Source organism: Enhydra lutris, unplaced genomic scaffold (assembly GCF_002288905.1).
Source record: "Enhydra lutris kenyoni isolate GAN:26980312 unplaced genomic scaffold, ASM228890v2 scaffoldscaffold4, whole genome shotgun sequence".
NCBI classification, from domain to species: domain Eukaryota; kingdom Metazoa; phylum Chordata; class Mammalia; order Carnivora; family Mustelidae; genus Enhydra; species Enhydra lutris.
The window spans coordinates 17,511,783-17,533,039 of record NW_019154088.1 but is presented as its reverse complement, the minus strand read 5'-3'; the positions used below and the strand labels follow the sequence as shown (position 1 = coordinate 17,533,039).

General features: G+C 35.5%; 2 protein-coding genes across 3 annotated transcripts in view; one reads left to right on the top strand and one right to left on the bottom strand.

The window, feature by feature from the left end:
* LOC111159982 (fibroblast growth factor 7) overlaps nucleotides 1-20,341 on the bottom strand; it is a 51,049-nt gene extending 30,708 nt beyond the window's left edge. Inside the window, exons 1-2 of one of the 2 annotated variants that reach the window (XM_022522715.1) lie at nucleotides 20,005-20,341; nucleotides 18,854-19,230 (exon numbers count right to left, since the gene is read on the bottom strand). In XM_022522715.1, coding sequence (XP_022378423.1) covers nucleotides 18,854-19,139 — 286 coding nt within the window. In that variant the 5' untranslated portion in view covers nucleotides 19,140-19,230; nucleotides 20,005-20,341. The remainder of the gene's footprint in view (nucleotides 1-18,853; nucleotides 19,231-20,004) is intronic. The other variant, XM_022522723.1, reaches the window with a different exon arrangement.
* The window catches only part of LOC111159976 (family with sequence similarity 227 member B), a 187,137-nt gene that overhangs the window by 94,813 nt on the left and 71,067 nt on the right, over nucleotides 1-21,257 (top strand). The window lies entirely within an intron of this gene.

Sequence of the window (21,257 nt, the reverse complement as noted above, 5' to 3'; positions counted from 1 at the left end):
GAGTATATGCTCACCAGAGACTATTTGGAAGCCACTAAAAAAATGTAAAGAGATTTACCTGTACACTGTTAAAATCTAGTATATTTATTTTCAAACATTTTTCCTATGCATTTTGATAAAGTTGTAACTATGTTTTTAATGTGATAAATATAAGTTATTCTTTTTTAATTTCTTTTAAAATTCAAGTAAAGGTAATTTACTCAGTCGCTTTAATGAATATTTAATATGTACTTCAGTTCTAGAGTGCATCTAGTTAAAGCAAAGAAATGGAGAAAAAGAGCTCAAAGAATAAGAAAGAAGGGAAAGAGAAAAGAAAGAAGAGGAAGAAGAAAAAAGGGAGGAAAAAGTGAGGGGAAACAGAAGAGTTGGGGGGGCATCAGTGGTGAGATGCCAGGGAGAGGGTTGAAAAGAAGGTTTTAGTAATTATGAGAGAGTTCCTGAACTAATCTCCATTCATCTTGCCCTACAACACCGTAGCTATAAACAGGAGCAAAATGTGTTGTGTTACATTTCTGCCCTTTGAACTTCAGATTAGTGTGTTAGTCATGAGTTACATACTTTACCTTTTTTTGGCATTAAAACAATTTAAAATACTTAAGTCAATAGGATAGCTGAAGTGGCCTGTGATTGGGTCAGTCTTCTCTGGTTGCAGAAGCTAAAGCTAGATCCCTATAGAACAAGAGCCTGAAGGTTCTACCTCTGCCAGAGATTTTAATATGCATGAAAAGCAAAAGGCAAACCAGTTGTTTATTCCATTTATTCCTGGTCTTGAATCTCTGATTTTATGTTTTCTTCATCACATTGGTGGTAAGTTAGCTGAATTCATTTGGAGTCATTAGTAAGTGAGGACAAAATCATTCCAGTGTAAAAATTCTCTCAGGCACTAACAATTTTCCATGCACAGACTGTAGTTTTACCCAAATCAGCTTTTTAAAACACGGATGTGATTGTTTAAAAGTATTATACCATAGAAGATCATTTCTCTTCACACACCCGAGATCCTATATTTCTCTCTTTCTTTATCACTACTAGCTAGTTTTGCAACCTTGGCTTGCTTCTTAGGGAAGCTCAAAATAGACTTAGCCCCTAAGTAAGCTCAAAGCAATGAGACTGTATTTTGCCAGCAGTGTACAAAAGGAATTTCTCAGTTCATATTCTCAAGATTTTATACTTGTCAAGAGAAATAACAATACAATGCAAGATTAAGATTATTTATAATTATTTACCATGGGCCATCTCCATAAATTATTACAAGGATAAGTTTGTGAAAGCCTTACATCAGAGTGGGAAACCACAGGCTTACAATGTCTGACCTTTCATGTGATTTCATTCAGTGACTAGGATAATACCAGTCGGTTCACAGTTGATTTATTCAAGAAGATAAATCCCCTATCCTCCCAAACTCTGGCAGGCTCTGCCTTTATGGACTTTTCCTTCCCTTTCCTTCTCTTTCGTGTTCACTCTCCCTACTGCTGCCCCTGCTCATGTCTTCCTCTGTTTACTTCCTCACCTCCTTCCGTGAGTTGGGTCTCCACCCTTTCACTCTCTTTTTGCTCTCCTGTCTTCTCCTTACATAATATGAAGTTAAAATATGGTTTCAAGCATTTCGTTGGTTTACAAGCTCTGTATTACCACTTCCTTGCACCCTATTCTCCAGGACTCACCATTCTTTACAGTTGCCCTACCGCATCTGTGCCTTTTTGCATACTTTTTGTCTGCTTGAAAACTCTCCACTCTCTATCAGAATCCTCCAACCAGTTCCCCTTTGTTCAGATGCACTTTTCCATGAAACTTTCTTCTCCTGATTCTTCTCTTCTGTCCTTTTCACCTCTTTGGGTGCACCCAAATGTATTCACTTTCATGCTCCTCATCATCTCTCGCTTGCTCATATGAAACTTACTAGTAACTTTGAGAACTTACCAGATTATTTCATATAAAAGTATATTAAAGACAAAAGTTTATTTATATATTTATCTTCATAGCCTTTATTAACGGTGTTACCTTGCACATTAAAAGTGCTTCATAAATATTGAATTCACTTGCATTCTTAACTTAAATCCCAGGGAACTAGATCAAATTGCCTCTTAACTCCATGTGATAGTTCAAATTTTCCATAATTAGTGGCTTCTGACTTTAAAAGTGTTCCCATTTGTATGAGAAGTCTTCTTTAGTGAAGTCATTGTCAGCCTACTCCCCACTGTAATATATGAATTACTTCATCTTTATTTTTAAAATAGTAAGTAATGTAAATTAATAAAGCATTGATACTTAGAAATATACCATAATTTTAGTATATAAGAAATTTAAATAAAAAATAATGTCTTTATTCAAGTAAGTGAAAAATTCAGAAACTTATGGAAAATTATAATGTTGATGGCGAAACCTGTGCTAAATTATTTTATTCTCGTAGACTTTAAGAACAGGAATTTAAAGTGTTGTTCTTCTTTATATCTATTATATATCAGCTCTTCCCCAACTTCCTTCTCATCACCTCCACTTTCCTTTCCTGCACCTCCCATCTCAGCTGGTAGGTTAGTACTTGGCATGGAGTAGTTACCCAGTAATTACTTTATTCGGTGTCCTTTATAATTGCCTACCATTATAAAACTGCTTGGAAAGGCAACCCACTGGCATAGTTATTTAAGACCTGAACAGAGAAAAAAGCTCAGTTCTAAGTTCTAAGTTGTCGCTATTTATACCAGACAATTTAAGCCCCCCACTATTTGCTCTTCTTCTTTTTAAAATGATACTCTGTTTTGGCTTCTGTATGACATCTGTATCTCTACTCAGTTCTTACCATCCACCAATTATATGCTGCCAACAGCACTACAGTTTGTTAGGAAGAAGAGCCTGGAAGTGGCAGAGGCAGACAGGGAAGGACTGCTAGAAACTGTGAGAGCAGAAGTTGTTTCTATCTTGAATCCTGCTGTGTTGCCTCTCACACAACCAGCACAATTCCTGGCACATAGTATGTGCCTAAAAACATCTGTTAAGGGAATGCATTTATGAGATCAGTATTTGGGTTTATATTATAAATGAACAATTATAATCTATTTGCTTATATCTTTACCCTATGTATAAACACTAAATTTTCACCTTACAAACACTTTAGAACAATGTTCTCCTCTCTCTGATGACCCTCTTACTTATAAAAAATATACCCACTTTGTAACACCTGTTGGGGAACAAAAGGGAAAATGATCCTAATAGCAAGAGGGCTTAAATAGAGGAGAATTAGCTAACCTCTGCTTTTACAGACCACAGTAACAATACATATTGCATACACAATTGTTGTATTATTTTAAATCCTGAACTAAAAAACCAGAAGACTTCAACTGTAGTCCAGAGAAGACTAGATTCTTTGTGTCTCTGTTCTCTCATCAAAATAATGATCACGATGAACTAGATCAGTACTTTGTATACTTGTTTTGGAAATATAAATACTTTTGAGAATATGATGAAAGCTTTGAATCCACTTCCCAACATCTGGTACACAATTTCTCTTCACCAGTTTCCCTGAGGACCACATGCAAAAACTCCATGTCAAGATCGCTGGACTAGGCGATCTTAAGGGTTCCTTCTAGCCCTATTAACTCCAGAATGGAGTTGTTTTTGTCCCATACAACCCCACTTTGTAGCGTTGAAAAAGAAAATAGAATTTTTGCTTTCAAGTATTAACACACACTATATGGTTTCCTCTCTACCTTTGCAGTTAGAATGCCTGCTAATGAGAACTTAAGCCAAATTAGCAGCTTCTGTAAGGACAACTGTCTATTCGTCATGCTGATTTCACAAATGTGTTGCTCTATTATTGCTTTAATTTGTTCTTTCTTTATACTTTGATTCCCAACTTGACTAAAAGGTCTTCAGATACAGAAACCATATGTGGTAGCAAGCCTTTGGTTTGACCTATAACAATCCCCACCACTTGGTATTCACATCCTTGAGTAGTTCCTTCCCACATTTTACTGAATGGTCTGCATGACACATAAAATGAGGCAAAAGTGATGGTATGTCACACCGCAGCTTCCACCTTGAAGGTGCCTTCTCTGGCTTTCTCTCTTTCTCTCCCTCTCCTTCATCACTCTATCTGAGGGAGGCCTGTTACCATGTCATGAGAGGCCCTCATAGTGAAGAGAATTTTCTGGCCAACAGGCTGCTATGAACTGAGGCCTGCCAACTACCCTGGGAAAGAGCTTGGAAGGAGAACCTTCAGTCCTAGTCAGGTTTTGAGAAGACTGCAACCCCACCTGAAAGCTTAAATCCTGACAGACTATAAGCTAGAATCACTCAGCTCAGCTGCTCTCAGATTCAGGACACTCTGACCCTCTGAAATAATAAATATTGTAAGCTACTGAATTTTGGATTATTTGTTATGTAGCAATAGACAGCTAATACACCCCCCCTTGCTTAGTACTTTTGGTAACATTTTATAGTTGAAACCTATTCAAATAATCTGCTCTAGCACCCTTTGAAAAAAAAACACAAAACAAAACAAAAAACAGAACAGAACTGAGGCCCAGAATAGTTAAGTACTTGCCTAAGGTCATTCAGTTAATTCCTGGAAGGAATAGGATTAAAGCCCAGATCCCATAATACCTAATACAGTGTTATTTCCATGCCTCTTATTTTCTATGCAATCCAATTCTACTCTTAGGTGGTAAATAATATGTATTTATGTTTATACTTAAAGAGAACTGTTGGTATGATAAACTAAGACTAATAAATCATAGGTGAATTGTTCAAGCCTACTTTACCTGCCCTTTGTTTTCTCCTCTGGACAACCTAGGTTCATTCATAAACTATAGCAAAAAGTTAATAGCAAAAAGTAATGGATATTAATTAACATGAGCTAACTTTGCCATTTGTGAGTGGTTGTGGTAAGAAGCTTTGGGAGGAAAAGAGGCTAAATTTTCTAATAAAATAAATCTTCCAATTATTAATAAATATTAACCATCCAGGTCATGTTTGTGAATAATGAAACTGACTTTTTTATTAGTTATTATTTCTACATTCTTCTTTGTTAGCTCCTTATTACCTGTAGAATAAAGTTCATGTTCCATAAAATATAAAATAAATTTGCAAGAAATGAGACTTCACTGCATTCTCATATCTCCCTACTTTCTACCTTGAAGCCAATACTCCAGAAATACTAATTCCCATAATTCCCGTACATACCTCCTTAAATATCACTCAGCTTTTCCTCATACGTTTTCCAGGAAGAGATGCCCTTACTTGACTCCCTTCCCCATTCCCTGCCCTCTTCTCTAGACTGGTTCACTCCCACTAGCTCTTGAAGATAAAGTTCAAACATCATGTCTTTCAAGAGTCTTGTTCAGCTTCCTCTAGGTTATGTCACCTCCCCTCCACTGTGGTCCCTCTCTGAACATATCTTTATCACATACTTACCATATTCTATTAAAATTGAGGTTTTGGTGTTGGTTTCCCAAATAGGCTGAAATTTTTCAAATACTGGGTCTCTACATATACATCTATGTACCCACAGTACATAGCATAATAATATATGCTCAAATCAATATTGCAATAAATAGTATTCTAGTTGGGGCACCTAGGTGGCTCAGTGGGTTGAGCCTCTGCCTTCAGCTCAGGTCATGATCTCAGGGTCCTGAGATTGAGCCCCACATCGGGCTCTCTGCTCAGCGGGGAGCCTGCTTCCCCCTCTCTCTGCCCGCCTCTCTGCCCACTTGTGATCTCTCTCTCTCTCTCTCTCTCTCTCTGTCAAATAAATAAATAAAAACTAAACAAAAAGAAAATATGCAAGTGAAGTGAAAATGAAAAAAAAAAGTTTAAAAAAATAGTATTCTAGTTGCTGAAAAGAGCCACTGCAACTTTGAGAATAAAAACCTTCTAAAGTATTTTTAGGATATTGAAAAAACCAAAGGTGATTCAGATCACAAATAATGTATATGTTTAGTTTTCAAAGATACAGTATAATTTACACAAAAGCACAAAAAAATCTAAAAAAAATAGAATCCCGGATACACTGTCTTTGCACTAACTCATCATTTTTGTCTCTTTTTTTTTTTTGCCTCTGTTTTTTTTAATTGGGCAGGGTCCTAAAAGGATTAGAAATAAGTTGAGAAAATAATAATCATGGACAAAAGAAATAACCAATTTGCCAGTAAGCTATTTCTCTTTCAACCTATCCTTCAGAAGTGCTTCTTAGAACAAATTCTCTGCTGTTTCTTTTGTTTATTTTTGTGTTTCTTCTGTTTGGATTGCATGGCCTTTTAGAGAGGGAAACTATCTGGCTGTATTCCTAACATTGTCTTATTTATTTTCTGAAATTAAATTGTATATATGTATGTATACTATAATAATTATGCATACACTAATGAACAGAAGTATAAATATTTTAATAAATACCAGAAATGTGTTTAAAATGCAACCAAATTAATTTTTGCAGCATCTTTAGCAGTTAGTACACAAAATAAACTGAAGTTTCTAGGCCAACTCAGGGGACGACAGATGGAGATGTTTTGTACAAGGAACGTTGGAGTAGAGTTTTTATTTAATAATGAGGAAATAATGCCAAGTACTCATTAGGTCATATTACAGAGAAGAAAATTTCAGCTGTTTATAGTTATTCATATGCAAATTATCAAATGCATGGTTCAAATTCATGTGTGATGTTTTAATAACACCAGTGACAGTATTGTGATCATGTGGTGATAACTGAAACTATGCTTTGGTGTTGCCCCATCTGCAAAATGAACATAACTCTGCCAATTTTAAAAGTGCTGTGTGAAGATTAAATGAGGTAATATACAGAAAGTGTTTAGCACAGTGCCAGGCACATGGTAACGTCTTGGTAAGTTTACCTCTTTCATTACAGGAGAGAAAATGTTACTTAAAAAGCCTCAGTTTTGTCCCTTTAAAATCTCTTAGTAACTTGTGTTGGCTCTAAGGACACTGAAACATTTAAATCAGTATTCTGAACATGACCTTTTTACTCTTTAAGATTTAATGATGTTAGTCACACAGTGAACTCACCAGGCTTACTATTTAATACCTGCTCTCTGTGAGTTAACTGACTACCCAAGAATTTCCAGAAAACAATCCAATCCTTACACATAGAGAATTTTGTTATGATCATTTCAATCATCAGCTAATCTTTTAACACCAATCTTTCTTAATTAAAATGAATAACACCTAAATAGTTCTATGTATAATTTTAAAACTATAAGTTGTACATTAGCAAGCTTATCAGGCTGACCAATTTCCTAAAAGTCTTTTCCCTTCTTTCTGTGAAATGGACTAATAGTATAACTGCAAGCTTACAGCAAGAGGTATTCTGAGAATTAATTAGAAAGTGATGAAGTGTTCTGCCCCAATTTCAATATTGACATACATATTTTAAAAGAATTAACATCATTTTAGTGATCTACTTATGTTTAGTCACTCAACGAAAATGTTCCTGGTTGTACATTGTACAATTTTATACAGGCTAAATTAGAAGATTCATGATAATAACAAACAAAATTTATATCTACACAGTACAGTAATTTTAGTAGTAATATTAATGTAAATACCTGATTGACTATGAAATAATACTTTAAAACATCGTGAATTTTAGGTCTGAGTACAACTTAATCACAATGATATATAGACTTATGCTCATCTTCCTCGGGGATGAATTATTATTCAATATCTGATCAACTTTAAGCCAGTTAAGAGAAAATTTCCAGACCAAATTTGGCCAGAATCTTTTCAAAGTCGACAGCACCTTCTTATGTCTAGTACATATCTGACGTTATTTTGTGATGCATTATTTGGACAGGGAGTTGACCACAATTTCTCAGAAACAGAGACACTCTGATTGGCCTATCTAAGTAGGAAAACACCTTGCTTCATTACCTACTTCGTGATTTGAAGGAAATAAAAGTATGCACAGCTACTTGACTGCTGAGTGCACTACTTATATAATTGTAGCAATGGCTGCAGCTCTAATGGTCATAAAAGTTAGCTTATTGTAAAGAATGTGGCAGATAAGCTCCATAATTTTGTCCTTAAAAGCCAAACATATGCCTCAAAACTGTTGTTTCTCTCACTTTATAGAAACTGTTATGGGAAAAAATATCCTCCATAATGATAATGTAGCATTTATAATGAATATTTATGGACACTTGACTTAACAGGTTACAATTATGATCAAAGATTGGAAAACCACTAAAAAGAAAAAGTATGCAGCTCCCCAGAAAAACAATATTACTCCAATTAGCAGGACTTCAATTACGCCTTCAAAAAAGTTGGGCACCTGGGTGGCTCAGTGGGTTAAAGCCTCTGCCTTCAGCTCAGGTCATGATCTCAGGGTCCTGGGATGGAGTCCCATATTGGGCTCTCTGCTCGGCAGGGAGCCTGCTTCCCCCTCTCTCTGCCTGCCTCTCTGCCTATTTGTGATCTCTCTCTGGAAAATTAAATAAATAAAATCTTATTAAAAAAGAAGTTACCCTCTAAAGAAAAAAATTACCCTTAAAAACTACCCTTTAAAATAAATAGTCATTTTTAGTAAACAGAGCAAAGTCTATCAACTGATAAAAGGCAAATGTTCTCATATTTTTAATAGAAAAAAGGTTACTTTAGTGAACTTAACATTGATACCTGGCAAGATATTAAGTCACTTCCCATTTCCCAGCCTTGCAATACTGTCTTACTACCAGACATCTCCAAACGTATCTCCTCTGAAGGTAATATATTTGTCCTCTCCCTTTCATACTGCTCATCCTTCAGGTCATTTTCTCCCAGAAAAAACTTGCATGCCCATTTCCTGGAGTTGAGTTGGGCAACCCCGAATTGCTCTGAACTTACCCCTTCTGACTTGTAGTTCACCCTCCATGCCCAACTAAACCATTAATTCTCTAAAAATATGGACTGTGGAATTGCTTACTATTGTAGCCCAAGTCTGGGATAGGAGAGGTGTCAATGAATATTTGTTGAATTAATAAAAGAGTGGAAAAAAAGAAGTCATCCATCTTTCAAAGTTTTGTAAGATGTCTTCATTATTCATGCAAACAAGGGAGGAAACTGTCCACTGCCTACAAGTGATCTCCCCATGAAAGATGCTACAATATGGACCAGACCAACCAGGCTCTTATCAGAAGTGCAGTTTGAGACACTATAAAACACCAAGATAATCCAAAGATCAGGTGACTGGCACTAAAACAAACTGAGAGTGTATTCACCAACTTCCTACTTCTCCCCAGCTCGCTCTCTCTGTATACATACATATGTCCTCTCCACCTTTTGACACCAGTCACTAAGACCAGGATCAGTCCCATATGTGTTACTAATAAGTAAGCAGATTCCCTACCCAAAAATTATCAGCCCACTGCTTGGTTTTACTAGTATAGCTCATTTAATTCTTAAAGACTTTTCCTCTCTCTATCTCCTTTTAATGCAATATAGTATACTGCAATTAAACCAATATCAACAAATTGTCATTTTTCTCTGCATGTAGTTTTTGATGTGCAAGAATTAGGTGACAGATGAAAATAAGGATGGGTGTTGAGGAGGCCATAACTTTTCCAGGACTGGTCTTCACCATGCCATGTCAGTCATCCTTCTAGTATCACCTCTGCTACATGTGCCTGCTTAGATCATTGGCCTCTACAATTAAACTTCTCCACCAGTCCCTTGAAATTACCCAGGAAAATTAAATCAAATAGTTTCCAGAGGCCAATAGTGTATTTTAAAGATAGAGAATAAGAGAGAAGAGGGAAAAGATACGTACTTCTCTTTTATTTCAGCGAACTTTTAATTCTTGTCTCCATTAAATTTTCATGATAATTTAGTAATCTATTTCTTATCCATAACTAATTTTAGATGTAAAAGCTTAAGGGAGAAATATATTGAATGACTGTCAATCCTTCTCCCTTGCATTGGGCTAAGTGCTCTTCCTCTACCATTGGAAGACAAAAGGAAGAATAAGACATGATGCTTATCTTTCCATAACTTACATTTTTCTAGTAGCATTGCCAAAAGCAAACTGAAAGAATCCAAAACGGAGCAAAAGTGCTATGTATGGCTGGAAAAGGCAATTCTATTGAACATCTCCTATAAGTGACCTCTTCAAAGGGTACTGAAATTAATTCATTAAATTTGCAGTTCTCCCTTCAATTTATGCTAAATTTCAAATTTCTAAATAGTTTTTGACCAGTAAATAAAACTTGTTTTTTATTGATAGAATTAAAATAACTGCAAACTTTTGCTCAAACTACTTTTTTGAAAACTAAATGTTGATTGTTTTTAGGTACATAACTTAAGAATTCTTCAATCATGTTGTAATCCTAAAACATATTTAGGCTAATGCATAGGAAAAGCTTTTGGTCAGTTTCTAGGTTGCCTAAATAATAGGTATTGGACATCATTTCAGATTAGGGGGATGGTCCTTTAAGCTGCTCGAAACTCATAAAAGAGCTTCAAGCTAGGCTTAAATCTCATTGCAAATCTCTGGATTTCAGCCCAGCATGCATGTATACCCAAAATACTACCCTAATTGTCCAAAATCACATTGAGGCTCCTGACTCTGGCACAGATTATTGGTTCAAGGTCATTCTTAAAATATTGCTTCAGGTCCATTTTATAGCCTTTTTATTTGAAACCAAAAAATGAGGGGGAAATTTGGTTTAGTTCTTCACTACACCAGAGAGAGATCCCTAGGCAATAGGTCTTCAATTGCAATCTTTTTTAAAAAAAAGTTTTACTTATTTATTTTAGAGAAAAGGGAGAGGGACAAAGGGTGGGGGGAGAGAATCTCAAGCATGGTGCTTGATCTCACGACCCTGAGATCATGACCTGAGCCAAAACCAAGTGTCAGCTGTTCAACCAACTGAGCCACCCAGGCTGAAATTACAATTTAATGAAATGTAAGTGTTTTACCCAAACTAGAGAGAGAGAGTTGTGGGACAGGATCAGTGTACTCTGTTGTCAACTAAATTTGGGAAACCATACATAATCTCCTAGAGTTTTGCAATTTATATTAGTATCAATTAGGCTCAGAGATTTCCTACTGTGAAAACTTGTTCACTTTTATTCAACCTAATATTTCCCAATCAGCCACAGAAACTGTGCTGTAGGAAACACCATTAATATCTCAAGGGAGACCAGTGTCCTAAGAAACAAGGTTTAGAATTGCTGCCCTAAGTAAAATCTGCATGCTGAGTTGATTCTGAATTTGTTCCAAAAGCATTTTCTCAATATTATCTACAATTACATCTAAAGTTCAAATAGGCAGATAAATGGAAAATATTACATGGTAATTTTAACATGGTTAAGTGTGGTATTTATGCATATTGAAATATACCTCATTTGCCCTGTCTTATATTAACCATAAAAAACAAACTGAGTTTGTATATAGTCCTGATAAATAAACAAAGATCATTGCAATTTTAGGCATGAATTTAACTAATAGATTCAAGCTTCCTATTTGAGTATCATCTGCAATGATCTATTATTATTTCAACCCCCCTGTACACTATTTAGTTTGGCTTTGTTTTGATCTCAGAAGTTCTCCCACTGTTATTAATCTATTGCATTCCATTGCCCTTATTCTTCAAGTGCATCAAAACAGTTAATAGAGCCCTATTTTATGAGGATACTTTGTGTTTAAATCCACCCTAAACTTAAAATGCAAAATCTGGGGTGCCTGACTGGCTTGGTTGGTAGAGAGTGCTACTTTTGATCTCAGGGTTGTGAGTTGGAGCCCCAAATTGGTGTAGAGATTACTTAAAAATCTCTAAAGCAAATAAAATGCAAAATCCATTTATTTTTATATAAAGTCCTTTTCCCCCTTTCCTCTCTGGGCTATTTCTTCTCCTGTTTACAAAGATGTTGCCATCCTATTTATTCTCAGAAGGACACTAGCTAATGGCTCTAGCAAGTACTCATGCCCACTCTAGTAGAAGTGATTACATTCTTCTGCAGGGAAGTTGACTGGAACAGAGAACTTCCAGAGCCAGTTCTCTCCCAATATACATCAAACCAAAAGGTCTGAGAATGACATTATCTGCCTAAAAGGCAAATTTTACCTGGACATGGATATTAGGTAATTCTCTTCTCTGCTTCCCCACCCTAATCCCTTTGTCTTTATATATTACTACACAAAGCCTTTTGCACAACTAAGGTAAATAGGTAAATTTGCTTTGTTAGCAAATTAGGTATGACTTCTCTACCTAAGTCAGGTGCAGATATAATCTCAAATATAGTAGATGTGAATCTTGGTCAAGAAATAGTTACGTGTTCAGTGACTCTTTAATTTAGCTTTCTGAACCATGTGAAAGGCAGAGGACTTTCATTTTCCAACCTATTTTGTGTATAGGAAGACTGGATATGAACCTGGAGTACATTATGCTAAGTGAAATAATCCAGACACAGATGGACAAATACTACATAATGCCACTTATAGGAGGAATCTAAAATAGTCAAACTTGTAGAAGCAGAGAGTAGAATGGTGGTGGCCAGGGGCTGGAGGGAAGGGGGAGATAGGGAGGTATTTGTTAAAGGGTACTAAATTTCAACTATGCAAGGTGAATATGTCCTAGAGATATACTGTGCAGTGTAGTGCCTATAGTTTATACTGTTACATGGTATATTTAAATATTTGCTAAAAGGATGGATCTTAAGTGTTCTTATCACAAAATAATCATAATAAATTAAAAGACTGGAGGGAACTTTTGGAAGTGGTAGATATATTTATGGCATAGATTGTGGTGGTAGTTTCACAGATGTAGAAATTAGTCAATTTGTATACATTAAATAAGTACAGATTTTTGTATGTCAAATACCTCAGTAAAGTTTTTTTTAAGGAAAGATTGGATATGGTTCAGAAAAGGAAGGAATTCATATGGAAGCTTACTTCATTTAATGAGTTATTTTTTCTCCATATTACTTAGATATGCACAATTCCTGCCTTTTCTTCTGTGTGCCATATGTGTAATTAAAATATAGAAAAGTATTGTATTCCACTAGTGATGGAAAAGAAGTTACTGTGCTACCAAAAGTTTTTGATACAGCGAAGGAAAGCTAGGATCCTGAGAAAAGAAAGAAAGCTTTGCCTTAATCCCAAATTTACAAAGAAAACCAACCTCTAGCTTCATATCCTTTTCACTATTCTGGATAGACCCTCTAGGCTTGTGGTTTTTTTTCCCCTGGGTTTTCTAGACTTGAGGTTATCTCTTTAAATCACTGCCTTAAACTCTGCGGGGTGGCCATAGGAGATGAGACCCTAATTTGGGGGCATCTGGGATCATAGTTATAAGTGGCTCATTTAAGTGCCAAGTAAGCTGGCATTGATGTCTATACTCCACATCCCCTGCTGTAGCACTACTTGAAATTGTCAGAAGAGATTCAGACCTGCCTGTCATTGTGAGACTGTGGTACAAGACCTATTCTTCCCTGCAATTGAATTCATTGCATAGCCTTCTCACATAGTAGTTACAGAGCTATCATCAAATGCATTTCCAGACCAGTTCCAAATGTTGGAGCCTCTGAGATTTGTCGGAGGGACCCAGAAGAACTTGATCAATGCATAATTCAGAGAGTCATTCCTGATAAGCCCATTTTGAAATCCTCATATAAGTTAACTATGGAGCCATCGAAGGGCTCTAAAACATTCCTGGGACCTGAGGGCATCCAGGTTGAAATAGAACCCTTGGTCCCATTAAATAGTTGTTTTTAACCTTATCTGCACAGTAAAATCACTGGAAAGCATTAACAAATATTGATGCCTGAGTCTTCCCCCACCTTCTCAGGATTCTGATTTAACAGTTGTCTCCCAATAATCTAATGTGATCCTCTAACATGATCCAGTGGTTCTCAGTTTTGGCAGCATGTCAGAATTATCTGGGGAGCTTTTTAAATTCCTGGTGCCCAGGCTGCACCCCATATCAATTTAATGAGAGTCTTTGCGGGTGGGACCTGGCGTCAGTATTTTTTTTAAAGTTCCCTAGCTGATTACAGTATTTAGCCAAAGCTGAGCGATAGGAAAACCTGGAAAAGGGAACGTGGCTGACTGAAAGCTGGCTTCTCGTGTTCTCTCCAATTCACTTGGGTCTCTGAATGCTCTAGAACGTAGGCTAAAGAGCTGTAACACAGCTGAGTTGAAAGGGAAAATACATGTAGATGCTCTGGCTTGGTACCGAAAAGAAAATGATGGTCAGTTCAAATGAGGATTTACAAAATAAAGAAGAGATGCACCTGTGGCAATAAATTATGTGTACTTTGTCACCAGTTCTACAGGATTGCATTTTGTCAGTAATGCAGGATTTGGGTTCAGTATAGATATGTTTCTCATTGTTCTTTTTTTAAGTTGGGGTTGCCCTGGTTTTCTTATTTTTGTTTTGATAATGTGAATTATTTTTCTTTTGTATAACCTGCTAAGAACTGTTCGGAGCATAAGCAAGTTCACCATCTCCATATTTAGAGGTGGTGTGTATATTCGCTAACTACTAGCAGAGATTATTGCTGAGTAGGATCTTATCCAAAGAATTGTTGACAGTTGGGTTGCTGAAGATTTTGTGGCCAAAGTCAAATCCCACAACACTGTGTTTATTTGCTTTTTGCCAATTGTTAGGCCATATCCCGTCACAGTCTAACAATCCAAAAGAGAATATTGCCAAATCATTGGCAGGTTTTCAGAATGGCTAACCCTTTTTTTGCTATGGAACTTACAATGCTTAATTCTAATCAGTGAGGCATGCTTTTGCTTGAGTCAGTGGCCTATCACAATTAAGGATTTCTTCTTAAAAGAAATGAATGATATTGACCATGGTTGGGAAGAGCAAAACCTTTTAGTAATTGGATCCAAAAGCAAGAAAATGGTCTTGAAGGACTGAGTTCTTTGTCCCACATCTGTCTCTCAGGCCAGTTGTCAGTTGCCCAGTACACTGCTGCCATCTCTCACTTGGCGCCTCAATTCCCAGCTTAAACAGCAGTGTTATTTCTGTCAGGTGTAGAGTGATTGACTCTGTCTGTTGATGGAGTGCTGGGTCCAAAAATTGTCTAAATTCACCCTCTCACCCTTCCCCAAGGGGGGAGTTCTGACGACAACAGGGAAAGTATTGACCATCCATTACCAATCCCTTTATGATGTTATTAATGCTCTCCTTTTGCAGGATATGAATATTTCTTTCATTTTAGGAGTGCATGTATTGCTTTTATTACCCTTATTATTAGTTCAGGTTAGGTTCCAGTTTTGTCACTTGTAAACCTACTAGAAGGCTAAATGTGGAACCACCAGAGAGAACAGGCTTTCTTACCTCCTGGGTGAGAAGGGTAAGCAATCTGAGGACCAGTTCTCCAGTAACAGCTTCTCTCCCCAGTGTCGGCAGTGTGGTCTAGCATCTCCTGGCCTCTCATGAATTCCTACGTTTACATACCTGGGTCTTACTTAATGTCTATTAGTACAAGTCTTATTTTTGTTGGGTTCCTTGGCATGCTTTTTCCTGCAATTTACTCATTCTAATCTAAATTTAAAATATTTCACAAGACAACACTATAATTAAGACTAAAGTTAGGTCCTCACAACTCAGGATAGCTTAAGTAATTTTTTTAGTTCCCTAAAGATACAAGACATGAGCTATCATATCCACCTCCCTGCCACAACGCTTCTCTTCCTCTAGGCCCTCCATCAACCTGTCCCAGCCCAATCTTCTGGAAACAGAATTGTATACCCAGATTTATTACCTCTTCTACTCACTCCAGCCCATTAGCTTAGCAATATCTTGGAAGTCACATTTTTTATGAAGAATTTATCCTTCTCCTAGTAAAGTAAGCAGTCCTTCAAAACCTATTCATTTCATCAGGTAACTTTCCCCTTCATTCAAAGCAAAGCCATGAGAATGGAGTAGGGAACCTTCTCATGGTAATGCAGAGAACAACTATGTCTCACACAAGCTGACATCTAACTTTTCACGCAAAATTTTACCATCTAAGATATTTAAATCTATACCATCTTAAAAGACCTCTAAAGAAGGGTATTCAAAAACCAATGAACATATTTAAGGCATCAGAATACTGAAAATGAAATGCAAGAGTTTGATTCAGATCTATCACACTTTCTGAACTCTGCTGCATTTCACTTTAGTAGATGATCCAATCACCTTTACTCTCATTTTAAATAGGAAGGAAACATCTTTTATTTGTTCATTCATTCAGTTAATGATTGAGGAATGTAAATAGTCTTCATATTTGTAATTTCAAGTTTTTGTTCTTCTTTGGCTTCTTAAACAAATTTTGTTGAGCACTTTCTTTGTACCTGGATATAGTAGCTTCAACTTTATATGTGTCAATTTGCACATTTTATGTATGGGGCATTCACACTTAAAATTAGTAAGGCTTTCCCAGAAATAATAGGAAACGACTACCAGAATTCTCTTCTAATAAGTTATTCTCCATTTATTTTTTAATGAAGTGTTTCCTTTTGTATCTTAGGATTTCCTAATAGACAACGGTGAATCAGCTTCTTTTCAAGTATGCTGAAGGTTGAGTGGCTCCTTCTTTAATAGGATAACAATACAACCTGCCAAGAGTTTTAGGGTTTACTTAAAGCATCCCATTAAAGGTTTCTCGTTCCAGGAGAATTCACCGTATCAAGAAAGTATACTTCTATATGCAGCCTATGAAAAGCTTATAGAAATGAAGACTATTTATATGATATATATCCTGACTTTAAGTACCTTGGTATTGTGACATTCTAATTAATGATACAGAATGAGTTTCTTTCTTTCTCTCTCTCTTTCATTTTTACTGTAGAATTAGAGTAGAGGAGGAGTGGTATACCCAATCGGCTTTATGGTTACTCAAGGTTAACACTAAATTGTGTTTCAAACTATAAAATAAGTTTGGCATTTTGTGTATGTTTACGAACACCTGGGTTTCATGGTTTCAAGAAATTTTAACACAAAATAAAACACATATGTGAATTGTCCTAATTGTGGATATTTTTCATCCCAAATAATTATGCATACTGTTCATTTTCACTGGATTTTATATCTAATTTTTCACTTTCCATTACTTGACTAAAGCATTCAAAAGGAATTAGCTGGCATACAGAAGAATTCTATAGTGTTTAGGTTTGATAACGATATTGCTACGATTTCAAATTAGTTCTGACAGCTCATCTTATCCTTGAGATAATATTCACCTATATCATTCAGAGTATGTGGTAATTATATAATGAGTACTTAGATTTATTCACATTTATTTGATATATTCTATGGCTTAGAATAGAATAGACCATAAGAACTAGAAGGTATATTGGAGATCATCTGCGCATATCCCATATCTTAGAGATGAAAAAACTGAGACTTGGAAAGAATTAAATATTTTCCCAGAATTATTCACAGGCAGGGATTATATGTATGCATCATAACTTCCACCTGGGCTCTGTCTCCTCTACCAGGTTCCATTATCCATGATAAGTCTTAATTTTTAAAAAATTGATTATATTCCAAATTCTGTTGCTCACATTAAAGTGATTATTCACAGAACCTTCCTCCAAATGGTTATTTCTTTACCTAAACCTAAGCATAATCAGAACAATATTCTATGACTAACATGATAATTTTATTAATAACTGTAATGATTAAAGAATTGCTGTTAATGATCCATTAAAATGGCCTTAGCATTCTATATCGATTATAGTTACAAAGAAGATCCTCTTATTTTCATATGGGAAACATAATTCCCCAGATTCCCACTTATTGGTTCATTAATTAAGAAGCCTAAAAAGCATTCATTAAACAAGCAACCGAAGTTTCAAGTACTCACTGCAAGCAAAACGTACTATAAGTACTTAAGCAAATGTTTACACCATCAACCCCATGCATTCTTTTTCAGTTGACTTTAACATACATAATATTATAAGATGAAATAATAATAACATTGTTCAAATGCTAGTAATATAAACAAAATCTATTTTCATTCGGGGATTTTAAATTCTTACTATACATGTTGAATATTTTACCCCATTAAATTTAAAACTATTAAAACTGTTTATTAATCATAACTGCTAAATGATAAGTCCAACCCTGATATTTTAACATGAAAAAAAAACTGGGTTTTGGAAAAAATATAATACAATAACTGAAAATCATGGACATCTCTTCTAACTCACTTTTATTTCCTCCTTCACATTTACAATTCTCCTAAGATAACATAGAACTATGGCATAGAAGATTAAAGAAAATGTTAGGAGGAACCTATTTTTTTTTTTTTTTTTTGCTCAGGTGAATAAACAATCTAATACAAACTCATTGTGGTGCAAACAGATGAGGATACCACAGATTCCCTTCTATTTTATAACTGTACACAATTGCACAAGTTGCTAAATTCATTTTGAGCACAGATTATTTCCCACTACAGAAATATTGTTTCAAAGAAAATCAAATTACTTTTTAAAATAAAATTTCTTTTCCTCAAACTAGTAAGTAGCTTTTGGTGAGCATTTACTGAGTACTCATTTACTGAGTATTTACTGAGAATTCTCTTTAAGAGTTCCTAATGAATTTTGATAGAAGACAGTGAGTCACATTTCAGTGTGAATAATATCATTTACATTTTGCTTAGTTTATAAGCATGTTGAGTTTAGGACATAGGGATTATATTTTCAAATTGGTTTGGGTTATCAGTTACAACTATAATATTAGTAAATTTGACCTGTTGCAGAAGATGTTTTTGGAAACATAGTTCAATGATCCCAATTGAGAGAAATTAGAAGATGACAGTTAATTTAAAAAAAAAAAAAAAGGAAACTAAGAAAGCCTGTCAGTTGAAAAATGATTCTTTCACAGATTAAGGTTCCTACACAGTGCTATAAATTAAGGACATTACTTACTGTAACTGTTCTTCATCTCTTGGGTTCCTTTGACCTTGCCTCGTTTATCAATCCTCAGATACCACTGTGTTCGACAGAAGAGTCTTCTCACTCTTATATCCCCTCCTTCCATGTAATCATAACTTCTTGTATGTCGCTCAGGGCTGGAACAGTTCACATTTGTAGCCATTTGCTCTGGAGTCATGTCATTGCAAGCTAAAGATATAGTGCCCACTAGACAGATAATGTGAAAGCATGATCTGTAGAGCAAAGTTGGCAGGATCCATGTCAGTATCCATTTGCGCATTATAGTGTAGTACTCCGGGTGTTCATGAATAACATAATGAAAATTAAATCTTGAGTTGATTGTTGCTCCTAGGTCATTGACCTCTTCCTATCTGTGAATTGTAGATTGATTTAAGAAAGAGTAGTTGTTTTTTTCCAAATTGTTATCCTTATCCTTTTAGTTCCTGATAACAATACAGGATTCCTCCTAAAATAACTCTCTGTTGGTATTTCCTTACAAAAACAGGTTGTAATAAGCTCAGTTGCTGTGACACTGTTTACTACTTGACTTCTGTTTGCAATAAGAAATTAAGAATAGGGAAAGGAGGGGAGGGGAGGATGAAAAATTATATGTATAAATCTTAGTAGGTAAATAGTAGTATAACATGCAGTGCAGTTTGTACTGTGAAGGCACATTTAAAACAGCTTTCACAGAAGATGCCAACATCTTCATTTCTCTCTATGTAGATTTATAAAAGTTATGCATTATTAGAGACAAATCAGAATATGATTGTACCATTTATTCCGATTGCTATTTGGTAAGAAACATCCTGCAGTTAGAGCTATTGATTTAAATTAAGTCCTAAAATCACTATTAACAAAGTATAAATGCTTTCCCTAGATTTGTTTATTGTATGCTTTTATGTTTCTGATTAATCAATTATATTCTCCTGAACTACCCGCATTTCTCAAGTTAAATGCCAGTATTGTCTGGAAAACGTCAACCTTATCTTTATATAAGTTCTACAGCATAATTACTATAGATAATTACGTGGCTCAAAAGTTTGGTAACTTTACTTTTCCCCTCAGCACTAAAACCAGAGAAAGAGGTAAACTACTAGAAAATCATTCAGTATTATTTTTAAAGACAAATAACAGTAACTTACTTGTTCTGTTGATAACAGCTGGATACACAAGAATTCCATGTCTGTTGTCTGCCTTGTGCAACTTGAGCCTCTCTACTGTAGCTACAAACTATTTCTCAGCTGAGAAATTCTCCAGCAGAATCATAATTGTTTCCATAAATCAACAGGCAAGAGGATTTTCTCTCTGTGTGAGCGCGTGTATGCTTGTATGTGTGTGTGTGGAGCCTTTTTATTCAGGGCTTTTCGATAAATACCTTTGCTGACCTCATTGGAAGCAATTAAAACTTAACCAGTGAGCTGTTAGTTGAATACAACAGCGAGAATAAAGGAGGCTTATATAGTATTCATTCGATGGTCATGAGAGGGAGCTATGAACATGGTTTATGCCTAAACCTACCAGTGGGTACCTACTTTGTAGAAACAGATCTCTGATTCTGAAGCAGTTAAAAGGGGAAAGGGAAATTTTTGCACCATCTTCACAACAAAAGCATTATATATAAGTTGAAAAATATTCCTTTGAACGTATATAAAAGGGATTTTTGCTGGTTAGAAACCTTTTCAATAGCTTTACGATACGTGTATTTCTACTGTTACTTCTTTGCACTCAGAATTTTAGAACAAAACTAGCCTGTGTCAATTAACTCACATCTTAGTGTTCTAAAGCACTATGTGGCCGAGTTAAGTGCATATCTTTTCACACAGAGGTATTTTACCATGGTGTATGAGTATAATTTTTAGATTTTATATTCCTAGGCTGAAAGTAAGAGGACCTAGTGTCTTATTTGAACTGAGCCACTATTTACCAGTATGACTTTGGGCAAGTCACTTGGCATTTCTGAGTCTCAGCTACTATATTTGTAAAATTAGTGCATTAGTCTAAATGATTCTGTGGTGCCTTGTAGTTTTAAAACTCTGTGAATTTGACTTGTACTAACTACCAATATAAGAAAGAGGATGCATCCTTTTAAAAATTATAATCCTTAAAAATTAAAAATAAAGAAAATGGTTTTACACTGTTTATCAGTGTTTGACTCTTGTCTCAATAAGAACATTAGCACAATACATAAACGTTTATCAAAGGATGGAGTTATAAGAGCTGTAGTTAATGTAAATAAGAGAAAGCTATTGTACTTTCCAACATGAGGTACTCTCTCCTTTACTTCCTATTCTGGCATATATATAGTGTTCTAGTGTTTTGTTAACTATTTGCTGCAAAATAATTGCATTGTTTAGGAATGTATATTGAAATTCTCTTTCCCATGTTAATACCCCCA